The sequence below is a fragment of the Ciona robusta genome, unplaced genomic scaffold (assembly GCF_009617815.1).
Source record: "Ciona robusta unplaced genomic scaffold, ASM961781v2 AP042765.1".
NCBI classification, from domain to species: domain Eukaryota; kingdom Metazoa; phylum Chordata; class Ascidiacea; order Phlebobranchia; family Cionidae; genus Ciona; species Ciona robusta.
This window is the reverse complement of record NW_028323144.1, coordinates 17,207-35,979: the sequence shown is the minus strand read 5'-3', so window position 1 is coordinate 35,979 and position 18,773 is coordinate 17,207. Positions and strand designations below refer to the sequence as shown.

General features: G+C 48.8%; 10 protein-coding genes and 4 non-coding genes across 14 annotated transcripts; 8 read left to right on the top strand and 6 right to left on the bottom strand.

The window, feature by feature from the left end:
• Window positions 1–817: 817 nt before the first annotated feature.
• On the bottom strand, window positions 818–1,011 carry LOC149722674 (U2 spliceosomal RNA). Its single transcript, XR_016387251.1, has one exon. It is a non-coding gene; the product is annotated as a U2 spliceosomal RNA (small nuclear RNA).
• A 395-nt stretch (window positions 1,012–1,406) lies between these two features.
• LOC149722673 (U6 spliceosomal RNA) lies at window positions 1,407–1,513 on the bottom strand. Its single transcript, XR_016387255.1, has one exon. It is a non-coding gene; the product is annotated as a U6 spliceosomal RNA (small nuclear RNA).
• LOC149722669 (histone H2A type 1) lies at window positions 1,409–5,927 on the bottom strand. The gene has a single exon (XM_089893717.1). The coding sequence runs from the start codon at window positions 5,925–5,927 to the stop codon at window positions 5,550–5,552; it is 378 nt and encodes a 125-aa protein (XP_089749843.1). The 3' UTR covers window positions 1,409–5,549.
• On the top strand, window positions 2,208–2,836 carry LOC149722672 (histone H1.0-like). Its single transcript, XM_089893715.1, has one exon. The coding sequence runs from the start codon at window positions 2,208–2,210 to the stop codon at window positions 2,766–2,768; it is 561 nt and encodes a 186-aa protein (XP_089749841.1). The 3' UTR covers window positions 2,769–2,836.
• On the top strand, window positions 4,245–4,603 carry LOC149722671 (histone H4). Its single transcript, XM_089893719.1, has one exon. The coding sequence runs from the start codon at window positions 4,245–4,247 to the stop codon at window positions 4,554–4,556; it is 312 nt and encodes a 103-aa protein (XP_089749845.1). The 3' UTR covers window positions 4,557–4,603.
• LOC149722670 (histone H3) lies at window positions 4,839–5,479 on the top strand. The gene has a single exon (XM_089893716.1). The coding sequence runs from the start codon at window positions 4,839–4,841 to the stop codon at window positions 5,247–5,249; it is 411 nt and encodes a 136-aa protein (XP_089749842.1). The 3' UTR covers window positions 5,250–5,479.
• Window positions 5,928–6,348: 421 nt separating the features above from the next.
• LOC149722668 (histone H2B.1-like) lies at window positions 6,349–6,789 on the top strand. The gene has a single exon (XM_089893718.1). The coding sequence runs from the start codon at window positions 6,349–6,351 to the stop codon at window positions 6,709–6,711; it is 363 nt and encodes a 120-aa protein (XP_089749844.1). The 3' UTR covers window positions 6,712–6,789.
• A 3,251-nt stretch (window positions 6,790–10,040) lies between these two features.
• LOC149722667 (U2 spliceosomal RNA) lies at window positions 10,041–10,234 on the bottom strand. Its single transcript, XR_016387250.1, has one exon. It is a non-coding gene; the product is annotated as a U2 spliceosomal RNA (small nuclear RNA).
• A 395-nt stretch (window positions 10,235–10,629) lies between these two features.
• On the bottom strand, window positions 10,630–10,736 carry LOC149722666 (U6 spliceosomal RNA). Its single transcript, XR_016387254.1, has one exon. It is a non-coding gene; the product is annotated as a U6 spliceosomal RNA (small nuclear RNA).
• LOC149722662 (histone H2A type 1) lies at window positions 10,632–15,150 on the bottom strand. The gene has a single exon (XM_089893723.1). It carries the CDS (start codon window positions 15,148–15,150, stop codon window positions 14,773–14,775), a length of 378 nt encoding a protein of 125 aa, XP_089749849.1. The 3' UTR covers window positions 10,632–14,772.
• LOC149722665 (histone H1.0-like) lies at window positions 11,431–12,059 on the top strand. Its single transcript, XM_089893721.1, has one exon. The coding sequence runs from the start codon at window positions 11,431–11,433 to the stop codon at window positions 11,989–11,991; it is 561 nt and encodes a 186-aa protein (XP_089749847.1). The 3' UTR covers window positions 11,992–12,059.
• Window positions 13,468–13,826, top strand: LOC149722664 (histone H4). The gene has a single exon (XM_089893726.1). It carries the CDS (start codon window positions 13,468–13,470, stop codon window positions 13,777–13,779), a length of 312 nt encoding a protein of 103 aa, XP_089749852.1. The 3' UTR covers window positions 13,780–13,826.
• On the top strand, window positions 14,062–14,702 carry LOC149722663 (histone H3). Its single transcript, XM_089893722.1, has one exon. The coding sequence runs from the start codon at window positions 14,062–14,064 to the stop codon at window positions 14,470–14,472; it is 411 nt and encodes a 136-aa protein (XP_089749848.1). The 3' UTR covers window positions 14,473–14,702.
• A 421-nt stretch (window positions 15,151–15,571) lies between the features above and the next one.
• LOC149722661 (histone H2B.1-like) lies at window positions 15,572–16,012 on the top strand. Its single transcript, XM_089893724.1, has one exon. The coding sequence runs from the start codon at window positions 15,572–15,574 to the stop codon at window positions 15,932–15,934; it is 363 nt and encodes a 120-aa protein (XP_089749850.1). The 3' UTR covers window positions 15,935–16,012.
• The last annotated feature ends 2,761 nt before the right edge of the window (window positions 16,013–18,773 follow it).

The following is an 18,773-nucleotide window of genomic DNA, read 5'->3' as shown; positions in this document are numbered from 1 at the left end:
TAAGAATTGTCACGGGAAATGTTAAACTTCCCATTTAAGGGCAACCTTCGTTGTTTAAACGTATTACCTTTCATGGGTTGCCTAGGGTCCCAAAAAGTTTGGCCGGACGTATACTTAACGAATTGAATTAAGCACTGTTTGACTTCCTTGAGGCCAGCGCGATCTTCTCTGTAGTTTTCCAATATTGGTACGGGTAAGCTAGAGCCCCACTCTTCACGTCTCGTGTCATGCGATCGGGGATGTTAACTTTTCTTCTCAAGGGCCACTTTAACATTAGGAATTGTCACTCATTCGTTTAACAAACGAACTAGATTATAGCGCTTAAATTCCCCAGTAAACGAAGATTGTTTTTCGACTCCAAGTGAACATGTCCGACATGTTCGGGCATTCTATTTGAATAAGGTAAGAATATGGGCCGAGGCTCAAACTATATTTTATATCGCTGTTCTCAGTCTTTTCTGTATCCCTCCAGCTTTAATGAATGTAATAAAAAACCCTTAGCCTTGATGTCACAAACCCTAACCCCATGCACAGTCGCTATCACTAACCGCGATCCCCCGACGTCACCACCTACCCCTAGCTCCTAATTCCTGTAACCCCCAACTTACAAAATTCCTAACAGTTGCCCATAAATCTATTTTCTGTACATACCGCTTCTTTCTACTGGAAAGTTACACAAGTTTGACTACTTTTTGGACATTTATTCGGGACTGTTTTCTTTGGCAAATTTTACTCTTCGAAAGTGTAAGGCAGGATGGACCTTGCATATATACGGAGAATGTGTTTGTTTATTGGTTTGTTATTATTCCACCGGAGTGGAATGTGGGCCGAACCTGGAGGTACTGCAATACCAGGACAACCCGTGAGCAGGGTGGAGCAAGCTCCAGCACCATGCCCTATGTTCAAAAATCCGATTAATACATAGAGGAAACGAATCGTTTCCGTCCCAGGTATTAAACTGAGAAGAACAGATACTACACTTGATCTTAGCTCAAAGAGCCGAGAAGCGATACCTCTGTAGGTCCTCCGGATCACTTATTCGAGATAAGCGGTTTAAATGCGTTTGCTCTTTGGCGCACCGCGCCCCGGTGGAACTGGGCTATACCAGACACACGGGATAATTTGAATTGATCGAAGTCAAATGATTTCTCCAACAGCGTTTTGCTCTTGGTCCTCCTTATCTTACCTCCTCTTCTCTTTTTTTTGCCACCCTCTCCCCCACAAAAATAAAAATTTTATATATATTTTTTTAAATTCGAACAATAACTAGAAAAATAACAACTGTAACAGCAAGAGGTGCAACAACAATTGATGGAAAAAATGAAACAGCCCTCGGGAATTGTTGTTTTTCTTGCTTTATTAGTAAAAGTACAAAACCAAATTTTGGGTGGGGCCTAAAATAGGGGTAAAATATGGAACGCTTCACGATTTTGCGTGTCATCCTTGCGCAGGGGCCATGCTAATCTTCTCTGTATCGATCCAATTTTAGTATATGTACTGCCGAAGCAAGTACATTTATGCCATAGAACGACATCTAAAATGTCGATTTTTGTTCATCCGAAAACTTTGGACCGAGGGAATCGCATACGCGCAGCCGATAATGTTTGACAGGATACAACAAAAGATTGTGCCTGTTTGACCGCTAGACCGCGCATTCGTCTCGCGTCGAGTTGCGCTGGAGGGAAATGTACAAACGACATATTACGGACGCGAGAAATGGGCAAAATATGGATAAAAAAAGAACAAAAAAGAGTTTCGAAAGAAAAATGGCAGGTTCGAGAGAAAAAAAACAAAGAAAAAGGAGATACGGCAAAAGGAGAGACCCGAGAAAAAGGCAGTTTAAAATAAACAAACAAGGTATAGGACAAAGCATAGGGGAAACTGCAAGCTGGCCACAGCACTTCGTTTCGACCAAAAAAACTGTTTCGCAGAGGTTCGAAACACTGTTTCGCAGAGGTTCGAAACAAACGTTTCGATGAGGTTCGAAAAATTGTTTCGGGTAGGTTCGAACAAACGTTATATATACGCATGAACAAAACTATGACTTTTTCGCATAAGGAGAAAGCATAGGCACGGTCGTTGACTGTCTGGTATGTGAATGGTCTAGAGCGCAGCCAATCGGGACCTCCCGTCGCTCGCGCTCTAGGACGCATCGGTATAAAGGCGTTCGACCCGCGCCTGTAGTTGTTAGTCAATCTATTGTAGTCATGGCAGCAGCAGCAGTTAAATCGAAGGCAGGCAGCAAAGCGGCAGCCCCGCTGCACCCAACTTACCAAGTTATGGTGAAGGCAGCAATCGCAGCCAGCAAAGAGAGGTCGGGGTCGTCGTCGCGACAGGCTGTCGTCAAGTACGTGGTTGCCAATTATAAAGTTAAAGAAGATGCAGCGGCGGCGCGGATCCGTCAATGTTTGCAGCGGCTATCGAAAAAGGGCGAAATTCAGCACACCAAAGGCACAGGCGCTTCTGGGTCGTTCAAAATTGCCAAGGTCGTTAACTCCAAGAAACCAGCAAACAAATCGACAAAGGCGGCCACTTCCAAAAAGACAGCGACTCCCGCCAAGAAAATCCCGGCGGGAAGGAAGAAACTGGCGAGCGGTGCAAAGAAAATAACCACCGCGAAGCGGCCGGCGCCCAAGACGGCGAGCGCCAAGTCGACAAAAAAGACCGCCACCAAACCAAAGAAACCGGCAGCGAAAACGGCAAGTAAACCAAAGCCGCCGCCTACAAAGAAACCAGCGGTCAAAAGAGCAACTAAAGGCAAAAAGTAGTTGCGCAAAATCTACAGCAGAAAACGGCTCTTTTCAGAGCCACCCCAATACCAAAGGAGTGTCACCTATATCGTTACTGAAGTATTAGTGTTTTAAACTGCGCCGCAGCTCGGCGCGACCGACCCCATGCTGCGTTCAGACGGCTACACGACCCCCGCCGTGTCGGGCTACGCCAGCCGTTGCGACATAGCTATAGTGATCGCTGATATGGTGCAATCCAACCCCTCCGTCACTTTTTTCTACGCTGTTTCGACGAGGTTCGAAATAACGCATAGGAAAACCAATAGGCGTTCAGAGCTACATTGCCTTTTAAGCCGTCCGTTTCCTTTTCGTGTTTCGAGAAGGTTCGAAAGTCGAACTTGCAGCCCTGGTTCGCCTTTTTTCCACTCAGTTTCGAGGAGGTTCGAAAAAATGCATGGGAGAACCAATAGACGTTCAGAGCTGCGTTGCCTTTTAGGCCGGACTCTCTCTTTTTGTGTTTCGAGAAGGTTCGAAAATCGTACTTGCAGCCCTCGTTCGCTTTTTTTCAACTGTGTTTCGAGGAGGTTCGAAAGAATGCATAGGAGAACCAATAGCCGGGCAGCGCCACAACGCTCTTTAAAGCTGTTTCGCTCATATCTTCTGTTTCGAGAAGGTTCGAAACATCTTGCCGCCAAAAAAACGGACGAAGCGACCTTTCGTAAACGTATTGCGAACGATTTGGCTTTCGGAAGAGCATCGTTTCTCTGCTGTTGCCGTGTCGTGCGACCAGCGACCTGCTGCATCATGTTGCGACGCTCCCCTGCTGAGCCATGTCGCGCGACGGTCAACCACTGTATATTGTCGCGCGATCGGCCCCCCTGCCGCGTCGGTCCGGCGGCAGTCGGTGTCGCGCGACCGGCCCCCCTGCCGCGTCGGTCTGGCGGCAGTCGGTGTCGCGCGACCGGCCCACCTGTAGCGACGGTCTGGCGGCAGTCGGTGTCGCGCGACCGGCCCACCTGTCGCGTCGGTCTGGCTGCAGTCGCTTTGCGCGACCCACCCGTTGCCTTCGTTCGGCTGCCCGCCGCTGTGTCGGGCTACGTCGCCCGTTGCGACATAGCCGAACTGATCGCTGAAATGGTGCAATCCAACCTCTCAGCCGCTTTTTTCTACGCTGTTTCGACGAGGTTCGTAATAATGCATGGGAAAACCAATAGGCGTTCGGAGCCGCATTGCCTTTTAAGCCGTCCTCTCTCTTTTTGTGTTTCGAGAAGGTTCGAATATCGAACCTGCAGGTCTCGTTCGCTTTTTTCTTTTTGTTTCGAGGAGGTTCGAAAGAATGCATTGAAGAACCAATGGCCGATCGGTCTGCACTGTTATTTCCTTGCACCTTTTGTTTCGATAAGGTTCGTAAGCGGGCTATATATTCTCTGGGCGAGCCAATCGCTGCTGTTAGTTACGCTGTACGTGTCCTGAGTTGCTGTATTTCTGTAGAAAAGCTGTACTGTCAAAGAAATAATGTCCGGACGAGGAAAAGGAGGCAAGGGTTTAGGAAAGGGAGGAGCGAAGCGCCATCGCAAAGTGCTGCGAGATAACATCCAAGGCATAACCAAGCCTGCGATTCGAAGGTTGGCTCGTCGTGGAGGCGTCAAGCGAATTTCTGGTCTCATCTACGAAGAGACAAGGGGCGTCCTTAAAGTGTTCTTGGAGAACGTGATCCGTGATGCTGTCACCTACACCGAGCACGCCAAGCGCAAGACCGTCACCGCCCTCGACGTCGTCTATGCTCTCAAGAGGCAAGGACGTACTCTATACGGTTTCGGCGGCTAGACTGAAACCACCCACAATTTCGACCGGCCCTTTTCAGGGCCACCCATTTTTGTACAAAGAGAAATTCTGCTTGCTGCTTCGGCCGTTGGCGACGCGCGGAACTTGCGACGTTCGATGTCTGAAAATTTTACCCGTCGCCCGATTACAACGAAGGCTAGAACTGCGCCGCGCACCTAGGCTCCTGATTGGTTGTCAGGCCTTATCCAATTAGATCGCCGCTCGTTGTGTATAAGAACCGACCCCCGTCGAGGTAACGAGCACATTCAAAGTTTAGCAGGAGTTATGGCACGAACCAAGCAGACAGCACGAAAATCCACGGGAGGCAAAGCTCCGCGCAAGCAGCTGGCGACGAAGGCCGCCAGGAAGAGTGCACCCGCAACAGGCGGTGTGAAGAAGCCTCACCGATACCGACCGGGTACAGTCGCGTTGCGCGAAATCCGTCGGTACCAGAAATCGACAGAGCTGCTCATTCGCAAGTTGCCGTTCCAGCGTCTTGTTCGCGAGATCGCGCAGGATTTCAAGACCGACCTGCGATTTCAGAGCAGCGCCGTCATGGCACTTCAAGAAGCGAGCGAAGCATATTTGGTCGGGCTTTTCGAGGACACCAACCTTTGCGCCATCCACGCAAAGCGTGTGACCATCATGCCGAAAGACATTCAACTGGCTCGTCGAATCCGTGGAGAGCGAGCTTAGACCCCAATCTGTTCTACCACTCATAAACGGCTCTTTTCAGAGCCACCCAAACTTGCCAAAGAGATCACTGTGTTTTTATTTTAATGTAAAATGTAGTCGAGTGCCGATGTACGTCGGGCCGACGTTTAGTAAAAGTACTGTGTCGGTGAAAACTTGTACGGTTGCGCAAAACATTTGCTGCAAAGTATCGTTCGTTTAAAACTCGGGCAAGTAAAATTACAACCGATAAACGGCATCTCTTTAATTGAAATATGGGTGGCCCTGAAAAGAGCCGTTTGTTTTGTTACGAAGGACTGCAATTTAAGCTTTCTTCTGGGTCTTTTTAGGCAAGAGCACAGCTTGAATGTTGGGTAGCACTCCGCCCTGCGCGATGGTTACTTTTCCCAATAGCTTGTTCAACTCTTCGTCGTTTCGCACAGCAAGCTGAAGGTGCCTGGGAATAATTCTGGTCTTCTTGTTGTCACGGGCAGCATTGCCGGCCAACTCTAGCACTTCGGCGCTAAGATACTCGAGAACAGCAGCCAAGTAAACCGGTGCGCCGGCCCCAACTCGTTCAGAGTAGTGACCATTTCGCAGCAGTCTGTGAACCCGACCGACTGGAAACTGCAGGCCTGCTCTCGACGACCGACTTTTTGGCTTCGCCTTGGATTTTCCTCCGCCTTTTCCTCGTCCTGACATTCTGTTAGTTTGATCTGTCTAATGGTCTATGAATACCGAATCGGCGGTCGCCCACCTTATATACCGAGGGAAAAAATCGACAGCAGCCTTAGGATTTTGCGAGAGCGCCGCGGCGACCAATGGGAGGCGAAGAAAAATATAACAAAGGCTTCTCTCGATCCTCATTTGCATGTGCGTCACAAAAAAGATCGACAGCAGCCTCAGAGCCGTGCGAGAGAGCCGCAGCGACCAATGAGATGCGAGGAAAATTATAACGGAGGCTGCTCTCGATCCTCATTTGCATGCACGTCACGAAAAAAGTCGACAGCAGCCCCAGAACCAATGAGGTGCGAGGAAGAATATAACAGAGGCTTCTTTCGATCCTCATTTGCATGCCGGTTACTATAAGTTCAAGCGATTCGTTGGCAACGTATCATTCGAAATGGCACCCTCAGGCAAAGGAACGAAGAAAGCTGTGAAGAAAGCGGCGCCGGCCGACCAGAAAAAGAAGCGAAGACAGAAGCGCAAGGAGAGCTTCTCCATCTATGTGTACAAAGTGCTGAAGCAAGTACACCCCGACACTGGCATCTCCAGCAAAGCGATGAGCATCATGAACTCGTTCGTCAACGACATTTTCGAGCGCATATCGCAGGAGTCGTCAAAACTATCAACCTACAACAAGCGTACCACCATCAGCAGTCGGGAGATCCAAACCGCAGTGCGTCTGCTACTACCCGGTGAGCTCGCAAAGCACGCCGTCTCCGAAGGAACCAAAGCCGTGACAAAGTACACCAGCTCCAAGTGAGAAGTACCCACGGAACCATCACTCTGCAAACGGCTCTTTTCAGAGCCACCCAATTCAGTAAACGAGATGCAATCTTAAGCGGCGCCATTTTGTCATGTCGCTTTCAGGTTGTTGCGTCGCCAATTGACGCGGCATGTGAACGAACCAATCACGCCGCACTAAGAAAGCGGGAAAATCCTAACGGTCGCGTGTAGGTGGTGTCATGACAGGTCAAGGAAAGGGTACGCTAGGTCAGCGGTATTTGAAGTCTAACCGCAATTGGTTAGGCGATTGTCCAATAAAGCGTTTCCGCGGGGGTATTTAAAACGAAATGCCCTTGAAAATGATGTTAAATTGTCAGTGTCAGTTCAAGAAGCCTCAGGTCAGGTCAGAAAGCCAGCTCAGGTCAACCCGCCGCCATTGTTGCGTCTAGTCGCACCGCCCGCCGCCGCGCGACAGCCCCCTGCCGTGTAATGTCGCGCTGCCTCGTCGCTCGACAGCCGCCCGCTGTGCAATGTCGCGCCGCCTCGTCGTCGCTGCTCGACGGCCCCCTGCTGTACAATGTCGTGCGAGCGACCACCTGCTGCGTCGCGCCGCCCGCAGACATGCTGTCCACCCGTCGCGCATCCCTTCTGTTTCGAGGAGGTTCGACATAATGTACAGAAAACCAATAGGCGTCGGCGCCGTACAGCCTTTCAAGCTGGCCACTTTCTCTTTCTTGTTTCGAGAAGGTTCGAAAGTCAAGACTGCAGGCAAGCTCTCGATCGTTTTTTTCCGTTGTTTCGAGAAGGTTCGAAAGGATACATTGCCAAACCAATAGGCGCACTGTTTGTTAGGACTGATTTCTTGCACTTGTGTTTCGGGAAGGTTCGAGTCTTGCTGCGCAAACGTGTTACAAACGTTTTCCGCATTGGCAACAGCTTTGTTTCTTTGATGTTTCCATGTCGCGCGACCGTCCCACCTGCCGCGTCGCGCTGTCGGCCGCGCCATGTGGGCCGACCCATCAACTGCTCTCGAAGCGTCAGGTAAACGTTTTATAAACGAAAAGTGGCGGCGACAAAAGAATCTTCGACGGTTTAAAACCGCTTACGTTTTGCAAAAGTTTCCCCATCAAAAAAGGTGGCGCATTTTTTTAATAAATCGAGCGCCGAGCAGGAGAAGCTTCGACGTTTTGAAAACGTATTCTTTACGTTTTGAAAACGTTTTTACCACGGGAAGTGGTGGCGCTCTTTGTAATTAATAGAGCGCCGAGCACATGATTCCCCGACGTTCCGAAAACGTACTTTTTTCGTTTTTAACACATTTCCACCAAGAAAAGTGGTGGCGCTATATCTAATTAATCCTCTTTACACGCGGCGCCACGCGTCATGTCTCGTATTGCGATACCACACCAGGGGTTAATGTCTGGCCATGTCCACACGCAGCGCCGCTCACAAGGGGCCATGTCTGGCTGTCTGGCCATTGTCACACGCAGCGCCACGCGTCATGGGCCATGTCTGCCACGTTGCCAAACGCAACACCCACGGGCCAGCGCCACGTTGCCACACGCCACACCACGGGCCATGTCAAAACGTTCACAAGCAAGTCAAGTCAAGTCAAGTCAAGTCCAAGTCAAGTCAAGTCAAGTCAAGTCAAGTCAAGTCAAGTCAAGTCAAGTCAAGTCAAGTCAAGTCAAGTCAAGTCAAGTCAAGTCAAGTCAAGTCAAGTCAAGTCAAGTCAAGTCAAGTCAAGTCAAGTCAAGTCAAGTCAAGTCAAGTCAAGTCAAGTCAAGTCAAGTCAAGTCAAGTCAAGTCAAGTCAAGTCAAGTCAAGTCAAGTCAAGTCAAGTCAAGTCAAGTCAAGTCAAGTCAAGTCAAGTCAAGTCAAGTCAAGTCAAGTCAAGTCAAGTCAAGTCAAGTCAAGTCAAGTCAAGTCAAGTCAAGTCAAGTCAAGTCAAGTCAAGTCAAGTCAAGTCAAGTCAAGTCAAGTCAAGTCAAGTCAAGTCAAGTCAAGTCAAGTCAAGTCAAGTCAAGTCAAGTCAAGTCAAGTCAAGTCAAGTCAAGTCAAGTCAAGTCAAGTCAAGTCAAGTCAAGTCAAGTCAAGTCAAGTCAAGTCAAGTCAAGTCAAGTCAAGTCAAGTCAAGTCAAGTCAAGTCAAGTCAAGTCAAGTCAAGTCAAGTCAAGTCAAGTCAAGTCAAGTCAAGTCAAGTCAAGTCAAGTCAAGTCAAGTCAAGTCAAGTCAAGTCAAGTCAAGTCAAGTCAAGTCAAGTCAAGTCAAGTCAAGTCAAGTCAAGTCAAGTCAAGTCAAGTCAAGTCAAGTCAAGTCAAGTCAAGTCAAGTCACGTTCACGGCACGGCATGGCAAATGTAGAGGACTGCTTGATGTGTAAGGCCCTTTTCAGGGCCACCAATATACATACGAAAGAGTTAATGAGCTTTTAAACGTACTCCGAACGTTTTAAAGTTTCAATTTTTTTCTTGTCCGGCAGCCAAGCCAATCTTCTCTGTACAGTTCCAATTATGGAATTCATTGTGTGATGTAGGTGGCTTGGATGCTTAAGAATTGTCACGGGAAATGTTAAACTTCCCATTTAAGGGCAACCTTCGTTGTTTAAACGTATTACCTTTCATGGGTTGCCTAGGGTCCCAAAAAGTTTGGCCGGACGTATACTTAACGAATTGAATTAAGCACTGTTTGACTTCCTTGAGGCCAGCGCGATCTTCTCTGTAGTTTTCCAATATTGGTACGGGTAAGCTAGAGCCCCACTCTTCACGTCTCGTGTCATGCGATCGGGGATGTTAACTTTTCTTCTCAAGGGCCACTTTAACATTAGGAATTGTCACTCATTCGTTTAACAAACGAACTAGATTATAGCGCTTAAATTCCCCAGTAAACGAAGATTGTTTTTCGACTCCAAGTGAACATGTCCGACATGTTCGGGCATTCTATTTGAATAAGGTAAGAATATGGGCCGAGGCTCAAACTATATTTTATATCGCTGTTCTCAGTCTTTTCTGTATCCCTCCAGCTTTAATGAATGTAATAAAAAACCCTTAGCCTTGATGTCACAAACCCTAACCCCATGCACAGTCGCTATCACTAACCGCGATCCCCCGACGTCACCACCTACCCCTAGCTCCTAATTCCTGTAACCCCCAACTTACAAAATTCCTAACAGTTGCCCATAAATCTATTTTCTGTACATACCGCTTCTTTCTACTGGAAAGTTACACAAGTTTGACTACTTTTTGGACATTTATTCGGGACTGTTTTCTTTGGCAAATTTTACTCTTCGAAAGTGTAAGGCAGGATGGACCTTGCATATATACGGAGAATGTGTTTGTTTATTGGTTTGTTATTATTCCACCGGAGTGGAATGTGGGCCGAACCTGGAGGTACTGCAATACCAGGACAACCCGTGAGCAGGGTGGAGCAAGCTCCAGCACCATGCCCTATGTTCAAAAATCCGATTAATACATAGAGGAAACGAATCGTTTCCGTCCCAGGTATTAAACTGAGAAGAACAGATACTACACTTGATCTTAGCTCAAAGAGCCGAGAAGCGATACCTCTGTAGGTCCTCCGGATCACTTATTCGAGATAAGCGGTTTAAATGCGTTTGCTCTTTGGCGCACCGCGCCCCGGTGGAACTGGGCTATACCAGACACACGGGATAATTTGAATTGATCGAAGTCAAATGATTTCTCCAACAGCGTTTTGCTCTTGGTCCTCCTTATCTTACCTCCTCTTCTCTTTTTTTTGCCACCCTCTCCCCCACAAAAATAAAAATTTTATATATATTTTTTTAAATTCGAACAATAACTAGAAAAATAACAACTGTAACAGCAAGAGGTGCAACAACAATTGATGGAAAAAATGAAACAGCCCTCGGGAATTGTTGTTTTTCTTGCTTTATTAGTAAAAGTACAAAACCAAATTTTGGGTGGGGCCTAAAATAGGGGTAAAATATGGAACGCTTCACGATTTTGCGTGTCATCCTTGCGCAGGGGCCATGCTAATCTTCTCTGTATCGATCCAATTTTAGTATATGTACTGCCGAAGCAAGTACATTTATGCCATAGAACGACATCTAAAATGTCGATTTTTGTTCATCCGAAAACTTTGGACCGAGGGAATCGCATACGCGCAGCCGATAATGTTTGACAGGATACAACAAAAGATTGTGCCTGTTTGACCGCTAGACCGCGCATTCGTCTCGCGTCGAGTTGCGCTGGAGGGAAATGTACAAACGACATATTACGGACGCGAGAAATGGGCAAAATATGGATAAAAAAAGAACAAAAAAGAGTTTCGAAAGAAAAATGGCAGGTTCGAGAGAAAAAAAACAAAGAAAAAGGAGATACGGCAAAAGGAGAGACCCGAGAAAAAGGCAGTTTAAAATAAACAAACAAGGTATAGGACAAAGCATAGGGGAAACTGCAAGCTGGCCACAGCACTTCGTTTCGACCAAAAAAACTGTTTCGCAGAGGTTCGAAACACTGTTTCGCAGAGGTTCGAAACAAACGTTTCGATGAGGTTCGAAAAATTGTTTCGGGTAGGTTCGAACAAACGTTATATATACGCATGAACAAAACTATGACTTTTTCGCATAAGGAGAAAGCATAGGCACGGTCGTTGACTGTCTGGTATGTGAATGGTCTAGAGCGCAGCCAATCGGGACCTCCCGTCGCTCGCGCTCTAGGACGCATCGGTATAAAGGCGTTCGACCCGCGCCTGTAGTTGTTAGTCAATCTATTGTAGTCATGGCAGCAGCAGCAGTTAAATCGAAGGCAGGCAGCAAAGCGGCAGCCCCGCTGCACCCAACTTACCAAGTTATGGTGAAGGCAGCAATCGCAGCCAGCAAAGAGAGGTCGGGGTCGTCGTCGCGACAGGCTGTCGTCAAGTACGTGGTTGCCAATTATAAAGTTAAAGAAGATGCAGCGGCGGCGCGGATCCGTCAATGTTTGCAGCGGCTATCGAAAAAGGGCGAAATTCAGCACACCAAAGGCACAGGCGCTTCTGGGTCGTTCAAAATTGCCAAGGTCGTTAACTCCAAGAAACCAGCAAACAAATCGACAAAGGCGGCCACTTCCAAAAAGACAGCGACTCCCGCCAAGAAAATCCCGGCGGGAAGGAAGAAACTGGCGAGCGGTGCAAAGAAAATAACCACCGCGAAGCGGCCGGCGCCCAAGACGGCGAGCGCCAAGTCGACAAAAAAGACCGCCACCAAACCAAAGAAACCGGCAGCGAAAACGGCAAGTAAACCAAAGCCGCCGCCTACAAAGAAACCAGCGGTCAAAAGAGCAACTAAAGGCAAAAAGTAGTTGCGCAAAATCTACAGCAGAAAACGGCTCTTTTCAGAGCCACCCCAATACCAAAGGAGTGTCACCTATATCGTTACTGAAGTATTAGTGTTTTAAACTGCGCCGCAGCTCGGCGCGACCGACCCCATGCTGCGTTCAGACGGCTACACGACCCCCGCCGTGTCGGGCTACGCCAGCCGTTGCGACATAGCTATAGTGATCGCTGATATGGTGCAATCCAACCCCTCCGTCACTTTTTTCTACGCTGTTTCGACGAGGTTCGAAATAACGCATAGGAAAACCAATAGGCGTTCAGAGCTACATTGCCTTTTAAGCCGTCCGTTTCCTTTTCGTGTTTCGAGAAGGTTCGAAAGTCGAACTTGCAGCCCTGGTTCGCCTTTTTTCCACTCAGTTTCGAGGAGGTTCGAAAAAATGCATGGGAGAACCAATAGACGTTCAGAGCTGCGTTGCCTTTTAGGCCGGACTCTCTCTTTTTGTGTTTCGAGAAGGTTCGAAAATCGTACTTGCAGCCCTCGTTCGCTTTTTTTCAACTGTGTTTCGAGGAGGTTCGAAAGAATGCATAGGAGAACCAATAGCCGGGCAGCGCCACAACGCTCTTTAAAGCTGTTTCGCTCATATCTTCTGTTTCGAGAAGGTTCGAAACATCTTGCCGCCAAAAAAACGGACGAAGCGACCTTTCGTAAACGTATTGCGAACGATTTGGCTTTCGGAAGAGCATCGTTTCTCTGCTGTTGCCGTGTCGTGCGACCAGCGACCTGCTGCATCATGTTGCGACGCTCCCCTGCTGAGCCATGTCGCGCGACGGTCAACCACTGTATATTGTCGCGCGATCGGCCCCCCTGCCGCGTCGGTCCGGCGGCAGTCGGTGTCGCGCGACCGGCCCCCCTGCCGCGTCGGTCTGGCGGCAGTCGGTGTCGCGCGACCGGCCCACCTGTAGCGACGGTCTGGCGGCAGTCGGTGTCGCGCGACCGGCCCACCTGTCGCGTCGGTCTGGCTGCAGTCGCTTTGCGCGACCCACCCGTTGCCTTCGTTCGGCTGCCCGCCGCTGTGTCGGGCTACGTCGCCCGTTGCGACATAGCCGAACTGATCGCTGAAATGGTGCAATCCAACCTCTCAGCCGCTTTTTTCTACGCTGTTTCGACGAGGTTCGTAATAATGCATGGGAAAACCAATAGGCGTTCGGAGCCGCATTGCCTTTTAAGCCGTCCTCTCTCTTTTTGTGTTTCGAGAAGGTTCGAATATCGAACCTGCAGGTCTCGTTCGCTTTTTTCTTTTTGTTTCGAGGAGGTTCGAAAGAATGCATTGAAGAACCAATGGCCGATCGGTCTGCACTGTTATTTCCTTGCACCTTTTGTTTCGATAAGGTTCGTAAGCGGGCTATATATTCTCTGGGCGAGCCAATCGCTGCTGTTAGTTACGCTGTACGTGTCCTGAGTTGCTGTATTTCTGTAGAAAAGCTGTACTGTCAAAGAAATAATGTCCGGACGAGGAAAAGGAGGCAAGGGTTTAGGAAAGGGAGGAGCGAAGCGCCATCGCAAAGTGCTGCGAGATAACATCCAAGGCATAACCAAGCCTGCGATTCGAAGGTTGGCTCGTCGTGGAGGCGTCAAGCGAATTTCTGGTCTCATCTACGAAGAGACAAGGGGCGTCCTTAAAGTGTTCTTGGAGAACGTGATCCGTGATGCTGTCACCTACACCGAGCACGCCAAGCGCAAGACCGTCACCGCCCTCGACGTCGTCTATGCTCTCAAGAGGCAAGGACGTACTCTATACGGTTTCGGCGGCTAGACTGAAACCACCCACAATTTCGACCGGCCCTTTTCAGGGCCACCCATTTTTGTACAAAGAGAAATTCTGCTTGCTGCTTCGGCCGTTGGCGACGCGCGGAACTTGCGACGTTCGATGTCTGAAAATTTTACCCGTCGCCCGATTACAACGAAGGCTAGAACTGCGCCGCGCACCTAGGCTCCTGATTGGTTGTCAGGCCTTATCCAATTAGATCGCCGCTCGTTGTGTATAAGAACCGACCCCCGTCGAGGTAACGAGCACATTCAAAGTTTAGCAGGAGTTATGGCACGAACCAAGCAGACAGCACGAAAATCCACGGGAGGCAAAGCTCCGCGCAAGCAGCTGGCGACGAAGGCCGCCAGGAAGAGTGCACCCGCAACAGGCGGTGTGAAGAAGCCTCACCGATACCGACCGGGTACAGTCGCGTTGCGCGAAATCCGTCGGTACCAGAAATCGACAGAGCTGCTCATTCGCAAGTTGCCGTTCCAGCGTCTTGTTCGCGAGATCGCGCAGGATTTCAAGACCGACCTGCGATTTCAGAGCAGCGCCGTCATGGCACTTCAAGAAGCGAGCGAAGCATATTTGGTCGGGCTTTTCGAGGACACCAACCTTTGCGCCATCCACGCAAAGCGTGTGACCATCATGCCGAAAGACATTCAACTGGCTCGTCGAATCCGTGGAGAGCGAGCTTAGACCCCAATCTGTTCTACCACTCATAAACGGCTCTTTTCAGAGCCACCCAAACTTGCCAAAGAGATCACTGTGTTTTTATTTTAATGTAAAATGTAGTCGAGTGCCGATGTACGTCGGGCCGACGTTTAGTAAAAGTACTGTGTCGGTGAAAACTTGTACGGTTGCGCAAAACATTTGCTGCAAAGTATCGTTCGTTTAAAACTCGGGCAAGTAAAATTACAACCGATAAACGGCATCTCTTTAATTGAAATATGGGTGGCCCTGAAAAGAGCCGTTTGTTTTGTTACGAAGGACTGCAATTTAAGCTTTCTTCTGGGTCTTTTTAGGCAAGAGCACAGCTTGAATGTTGGGTAGCACTCCGCCCTGCGCGATGGTTACTTTTCCCAATAGCTTGTTCAACTCTTCGTCGTTTCGCACAGCAAGCTGAAGGTGCCTGGGAATAATTCTGGTCTTCTTGTTGTCACGGGCAGCATTGCCGGCCAACTCTAGCACTTCGGCGCTAAGATACTCGAGAACAGCAGCCAAGTAAACCGGTGCGCCGGCCCCAACTCGTTCAGAGTAGTGACCATTTCGCAGCAGTCTGTGAACCCGACCGACTGGAAACTGCAGGCCTGCTCTCGACGACCGACTTTTTGGCTTCGCCTTGGATTTTCCTCCGCCTTTTCCTCGTCCTGACATTCTGTTAGTTTGATCTGTCTAATGGTCTATGAATACCGAATCGGCGGTCGCCCACCTTATATACCGAGGGAAAAAATCGACAGCAGCCTTAGGATTTTGCGAGAGCGCCGCGGCGACCAATGGGAGGCGAAGAAAAATATAACAAAGGCTTCTCTCGATCCTCATTTGCATGTGCGTCACAAAAAAGATCGACAGCAGCCTCAGAGCCGTGCGAGAGAGCCGCAGCGACCAATGAGATGCGAGGAAAATTATAACGGAGGCTGCTCTCGATCCTCATTTGCATGCACGTCACGAAAAAAGTCGACAGCAGCCCCAGAACCAATGAGGTGCGAGGAAGAATATAACAGAGGCTTCTTTCGATCCTCATTTGCATGCCGGTTACTATAAGTTCAAGCGATTCGTTGGCAACGTATCATTCGAAATGGCACCCTCAGGCAAAGGAACGAAGAAAGCTGTGAAGAAAGCGGCGCCGGCCGACCAGAAAAAGAAGCGAAGACAGAAGCGCAAGGAGAGCTTCTCCATCTATGTGTACAAAGTGCTGAAGCAAGTACACCCCGACACTGGCATCTCCAGCAAAGCGATGAGCATCATGAACTCGTTCGTCAACGACATTTTCGAGCGCATATCGCAGGAGTCGTCAAAACTATCAACCTACAACAAGCGTACCACCATCAGCAGTCGGGAGATCCAAACCGCAGTGCGTCTGCTACTACCCGGTGAGCTCGCAAAGCACGCCGTCTCCGAAGGAACCAAAGCCGTGACAAAGTACACCAGCTCCAAGTGAGAAGTACCCACGGAACCATCACTCTGCAAACGGCTCTTTTCAGAGCCACCCAATTCAGTAAACGAGATGCAATCTTAAGCGGCGCCATTTTGTCATGTCGCTTTCAGGTTGTTGCGTCGCCAATTGACGCGGCATGTGAACGAACCAATCACGCCGCACTAAGAAAGCGGGAAAATCCTAACGGTCGCGTGTAGGTGGTGTCATGACAGGTCAAGGAAAGGGTACGCTAGGTCAGCGGTATTTGAAGTCTAACCGCAATTGGTTAGGCGATTGTCCAATAAAGCGTTTCCGCGGGGGTATTTAAAACGAAATGCCCTTGAAAATGATGTTAAATTGTCAGTGTCAGTTCAAGAAGCCTCAGGTCAGGTCAGAAAGCCAGCTCAGGTCAACCCGCCGCCATTGTTGCGTCTAGTCGCACCGCCCGCCGCCGCGCGACAGCCCCCTGCCGTGTAATGTCGCGCTGCCTCGTCGCTCGACAGCCGCCCGCTGTGCAATGTCGCGCCGCCTCGTCGTCGCTGCTCGACGGCCCCCTGCTGTACAATGTCGTGCGAGCGACCACCTGCTGCGTCGCGCCGCCCGCAGACATGCTGTCCACCCGTCGCGCATCCCTTCTGTTTCGAGGAGGTTCGACATAATGTACAGAAAACCAATAGGCGTCGGCGCCGTACAGCCTTTCAAGCTGGCCACTTTCTCTTTCTTGTTTCGAGAAGGTTCGAAAGTCAAGACTGCAGGCAAGCTCTCGATCGTTTTTTTCCGTTGTTTCGAGAAGGTTCGAAAGGATACATTGCCAAACCAATAGGCGCACTGTTTGTTAGGACTGATTTCTTGCACTTGTGTTTCGGGAAGGTTCGAGTCTTGCTGCGCAAACGTGTTACAAACGTTTTCCGCATTGGCAACAGCTTTGTTTCTTTGATGTTTCCATGTCGCGCGACCGTCCCACCTGCCGCGTCGCGCTGTCGGCCGCGCCATGTGGGCCGACCCATCAACTGCTCTCGAAGCGTCAGGTAAACGTTTTATAAACGAAAAGTGGCGGCGACAAAAGAATCTTCGACGGTTTAAAACCGCTTACGTTTTGCAAAAGTTTCCCCATCAAAAAAGGTGGCGCATTTTTTTAATAAATCGAGCGCCGAGCAGGAGAAGCTTCGACGTTTTGAAAACGTATTCTTTACGTTTTGAAAACGTTTTTACCACGGGAAGTGGTGGCGCTCTTTGTAATTAATAGAGCGCCGAGCACATGATTCCCCGACGTTCCGAAAACGTACTTTTTTCGTTTTTAACACATTTCCACCAAGAAAAGTGGTGGCGCTATATCTAATTAATCCTCTTTACACGCGGCGCCACGCGTCATGTCTCGTATTGCGATACCACACCAGGGGTTAATGTCTGGCCATGTCCACACGCAGCGCCGCTCACAAGGGGCCATGTCTGGCTGTCTGGCCATTGTCACACGCAGCGCCACGCGTCATGGGCCATGTCTGCCACGTTGCCAAACGCAACACCCACGGGCCAGCGCCACGTTGCCACACGCCACACCACGGGCCATGTCAAAACGTTCAAACGCAGGGCAAGTCAAAGTCAAGTCAAGTCAAGTCAAGTCAAGTCAAGTCAAGTCAAGTCAAGTCAAGTCAAGTCAAGTCAAGTCAAGTCAAGTCAAGTCAAGTCAAGTCAAGTCAAGTCAAGTCAAGTCAAGTCAAGTCAAGTCAAGTCAAGTCAAGTCAAGTCAAGTCAAGTCAAGTCAAGTCAAGTCAAGTCAAGTCAAGTCAAGTCAAGTCAAGTCAAGTCAAGTCAAGTCAAGTCAAGTCAAGTCAAGTCAAGTCAAGTCAAGTCAAGTCAAGTCAAGTCAAGTCAAGTCAAGTCAAGTCAAGTCAAGTCAAGTCAAGTCAAGTCAAGTCAAGTCAAGTCAAGTCAAGTCAAGTCAAGTCAAGTCAAGTCAAGTCAAGTCAAGTCAAGTCAAGTCAAGTCAAGTCAAGTCAAGTCAAGTCAAGTCAAGTCAAGTCAAGTCAAGTCAAGTCAAGTCAAGTCAAGTCAAGTCAAGTCAAGTCAAGTCAAGTCAAGTCAAGTCAAGTCAAGTCAAGTCAAGTCAAGTCAAGTCAAGTCAAGTCAAGTCAAGTCAAGTCAAGTCAAGTCAAGTCAAGTCAAGTCAAGTCAAGTCAAGTCAAGTCAAGTCAAGTCAAGTCAAGTCAAGTCAAGTCAAGTCAAGTCAAGTCAAGTCAAGTCAAGTCAAGTCAAGTCAAGTCAAGTCAAGTCAAGTCAAGTCAAGTCAAGTCAAGTCAAGTCAAGTCAAGTCAAGTCAAGTCAAGTCAAGTCAAGTCAAGTCAAGTCAAGTCAAGTCAAGTCAAGTCAAGTCAAGTCAAGTCAAGTCAAGTCAAGTCAAGTCAAGTCAAGTCAAGTCAAGTCAAGTCAAGTCAAGTCAAGTCAAGTCAAGTCAAGTCAAGTCAAGTCACGTTCACGGCACGGCATGGCAAATGTAGAGGACTGCTTGATGTGTAAGGCCCTTTTCAGGGCCACCAATATACATACGAAAGAGTTAATGAGCTTTTAAACGTACTCCGAACGTTTTAAAGTTTCAATTTTTTTCTTGTCCGGCAGCCAAGCCAATCTTCTCTGTACAGTTCCAATTATGGAATTCATTGTGTGATGTAGGTGGCTTGGATGCTTAAGAATTGTCACGGGAAATGTTAAACTTCCCATTTAAGGGCAACCTTCGTTGTTTAAACGTATTACCTTTCATGGGTTGCCTAGGGTCCCAAAAAGTTTGGCCGGACGTATACTTAACGAATTGAATTAAGCACTGTTTGACTTCCTTGAGGCCAGCGCGATCTTCTCTGTAGTTTTCCAA

What these genes read in the sequence shown, in the direction of transcription:
- LOC149722672 (XM_089893715.1), top strand. Translation starts at nt 2,208, where the DNA reads ATGGCAGCAGCAGCAGTTAAATCGAAGGCAGGCAGCAAAGCGGCAGCC.
- LOC149722671 (XM_089893719.1), top strand. Translation starts at nt 4,245, where the DNA reads ATGTCCGGACGAGGAAAAGGAGGCAAGGGTTTAGGAAAGGGAGGAGCG.
- LOC149722670 (XM_089893716.1), top strand. Translation starts at nt 4,839, where the DNA reads ATGGCACGAACCAAGCAGACAGCACGAAAATCCACGGGAGGCAAAGCT.
- LOC149722669 (XM_089893717.1), bottom strand. Translation starts at nt 5,927, where the DNA reads ATGTCAGGACGAGGAAAAGGCGGAGGAAAATCCAAGGCGAAGCCAAAA.
- LOC149722668 (XM_089893718.1), top strand. Translation starts at nt 6,349, where the DNA reads ATGGCACCCTCAGGCAAAGGAACGAAGAAAGCTGTGAAGAAAGCGGCG.
- LOC149722665 (XM_089893721.1), top strand. Translation starts at nt 11,431, where the DNA reads ATGGCAGCAGCAGCAGTTAAATCGAAGGCAGGCAGCAAAGCGGCAGCC.
- LOC149722664 (XM_089893726.1), top strand. Translation starts at nt 13,468, where the DNA reads ATGTCCGGACGAGGAAAAGGAGGCAAGGGTTTAGGAAAGGGAGGAGCG.
- LOC149722663 (XM_089893722.1), top strand. Translation starts at nt 14,062, where the DNA reads ATGGCACGAACCAAGCAGACAGCACGAAAATCCACGGGAGGCAAAGCT.
- LOC149722662 (XM_089893723.1), bottom strand. Translation starts at nt 15,150, where the DNA reads ATGTCAGGACGAGGAAAAGGCGGAGGAAAATCCAAGGCGAAGCCAAAA.
- LOC149722661 (XM_089893724.1), top strand. Translation starts at nt 15,572, where the DNA reads ATGGCACCCTCAGGCAAAGGAACGAAGAAAGCTGTGAAGAAAGCGGCG.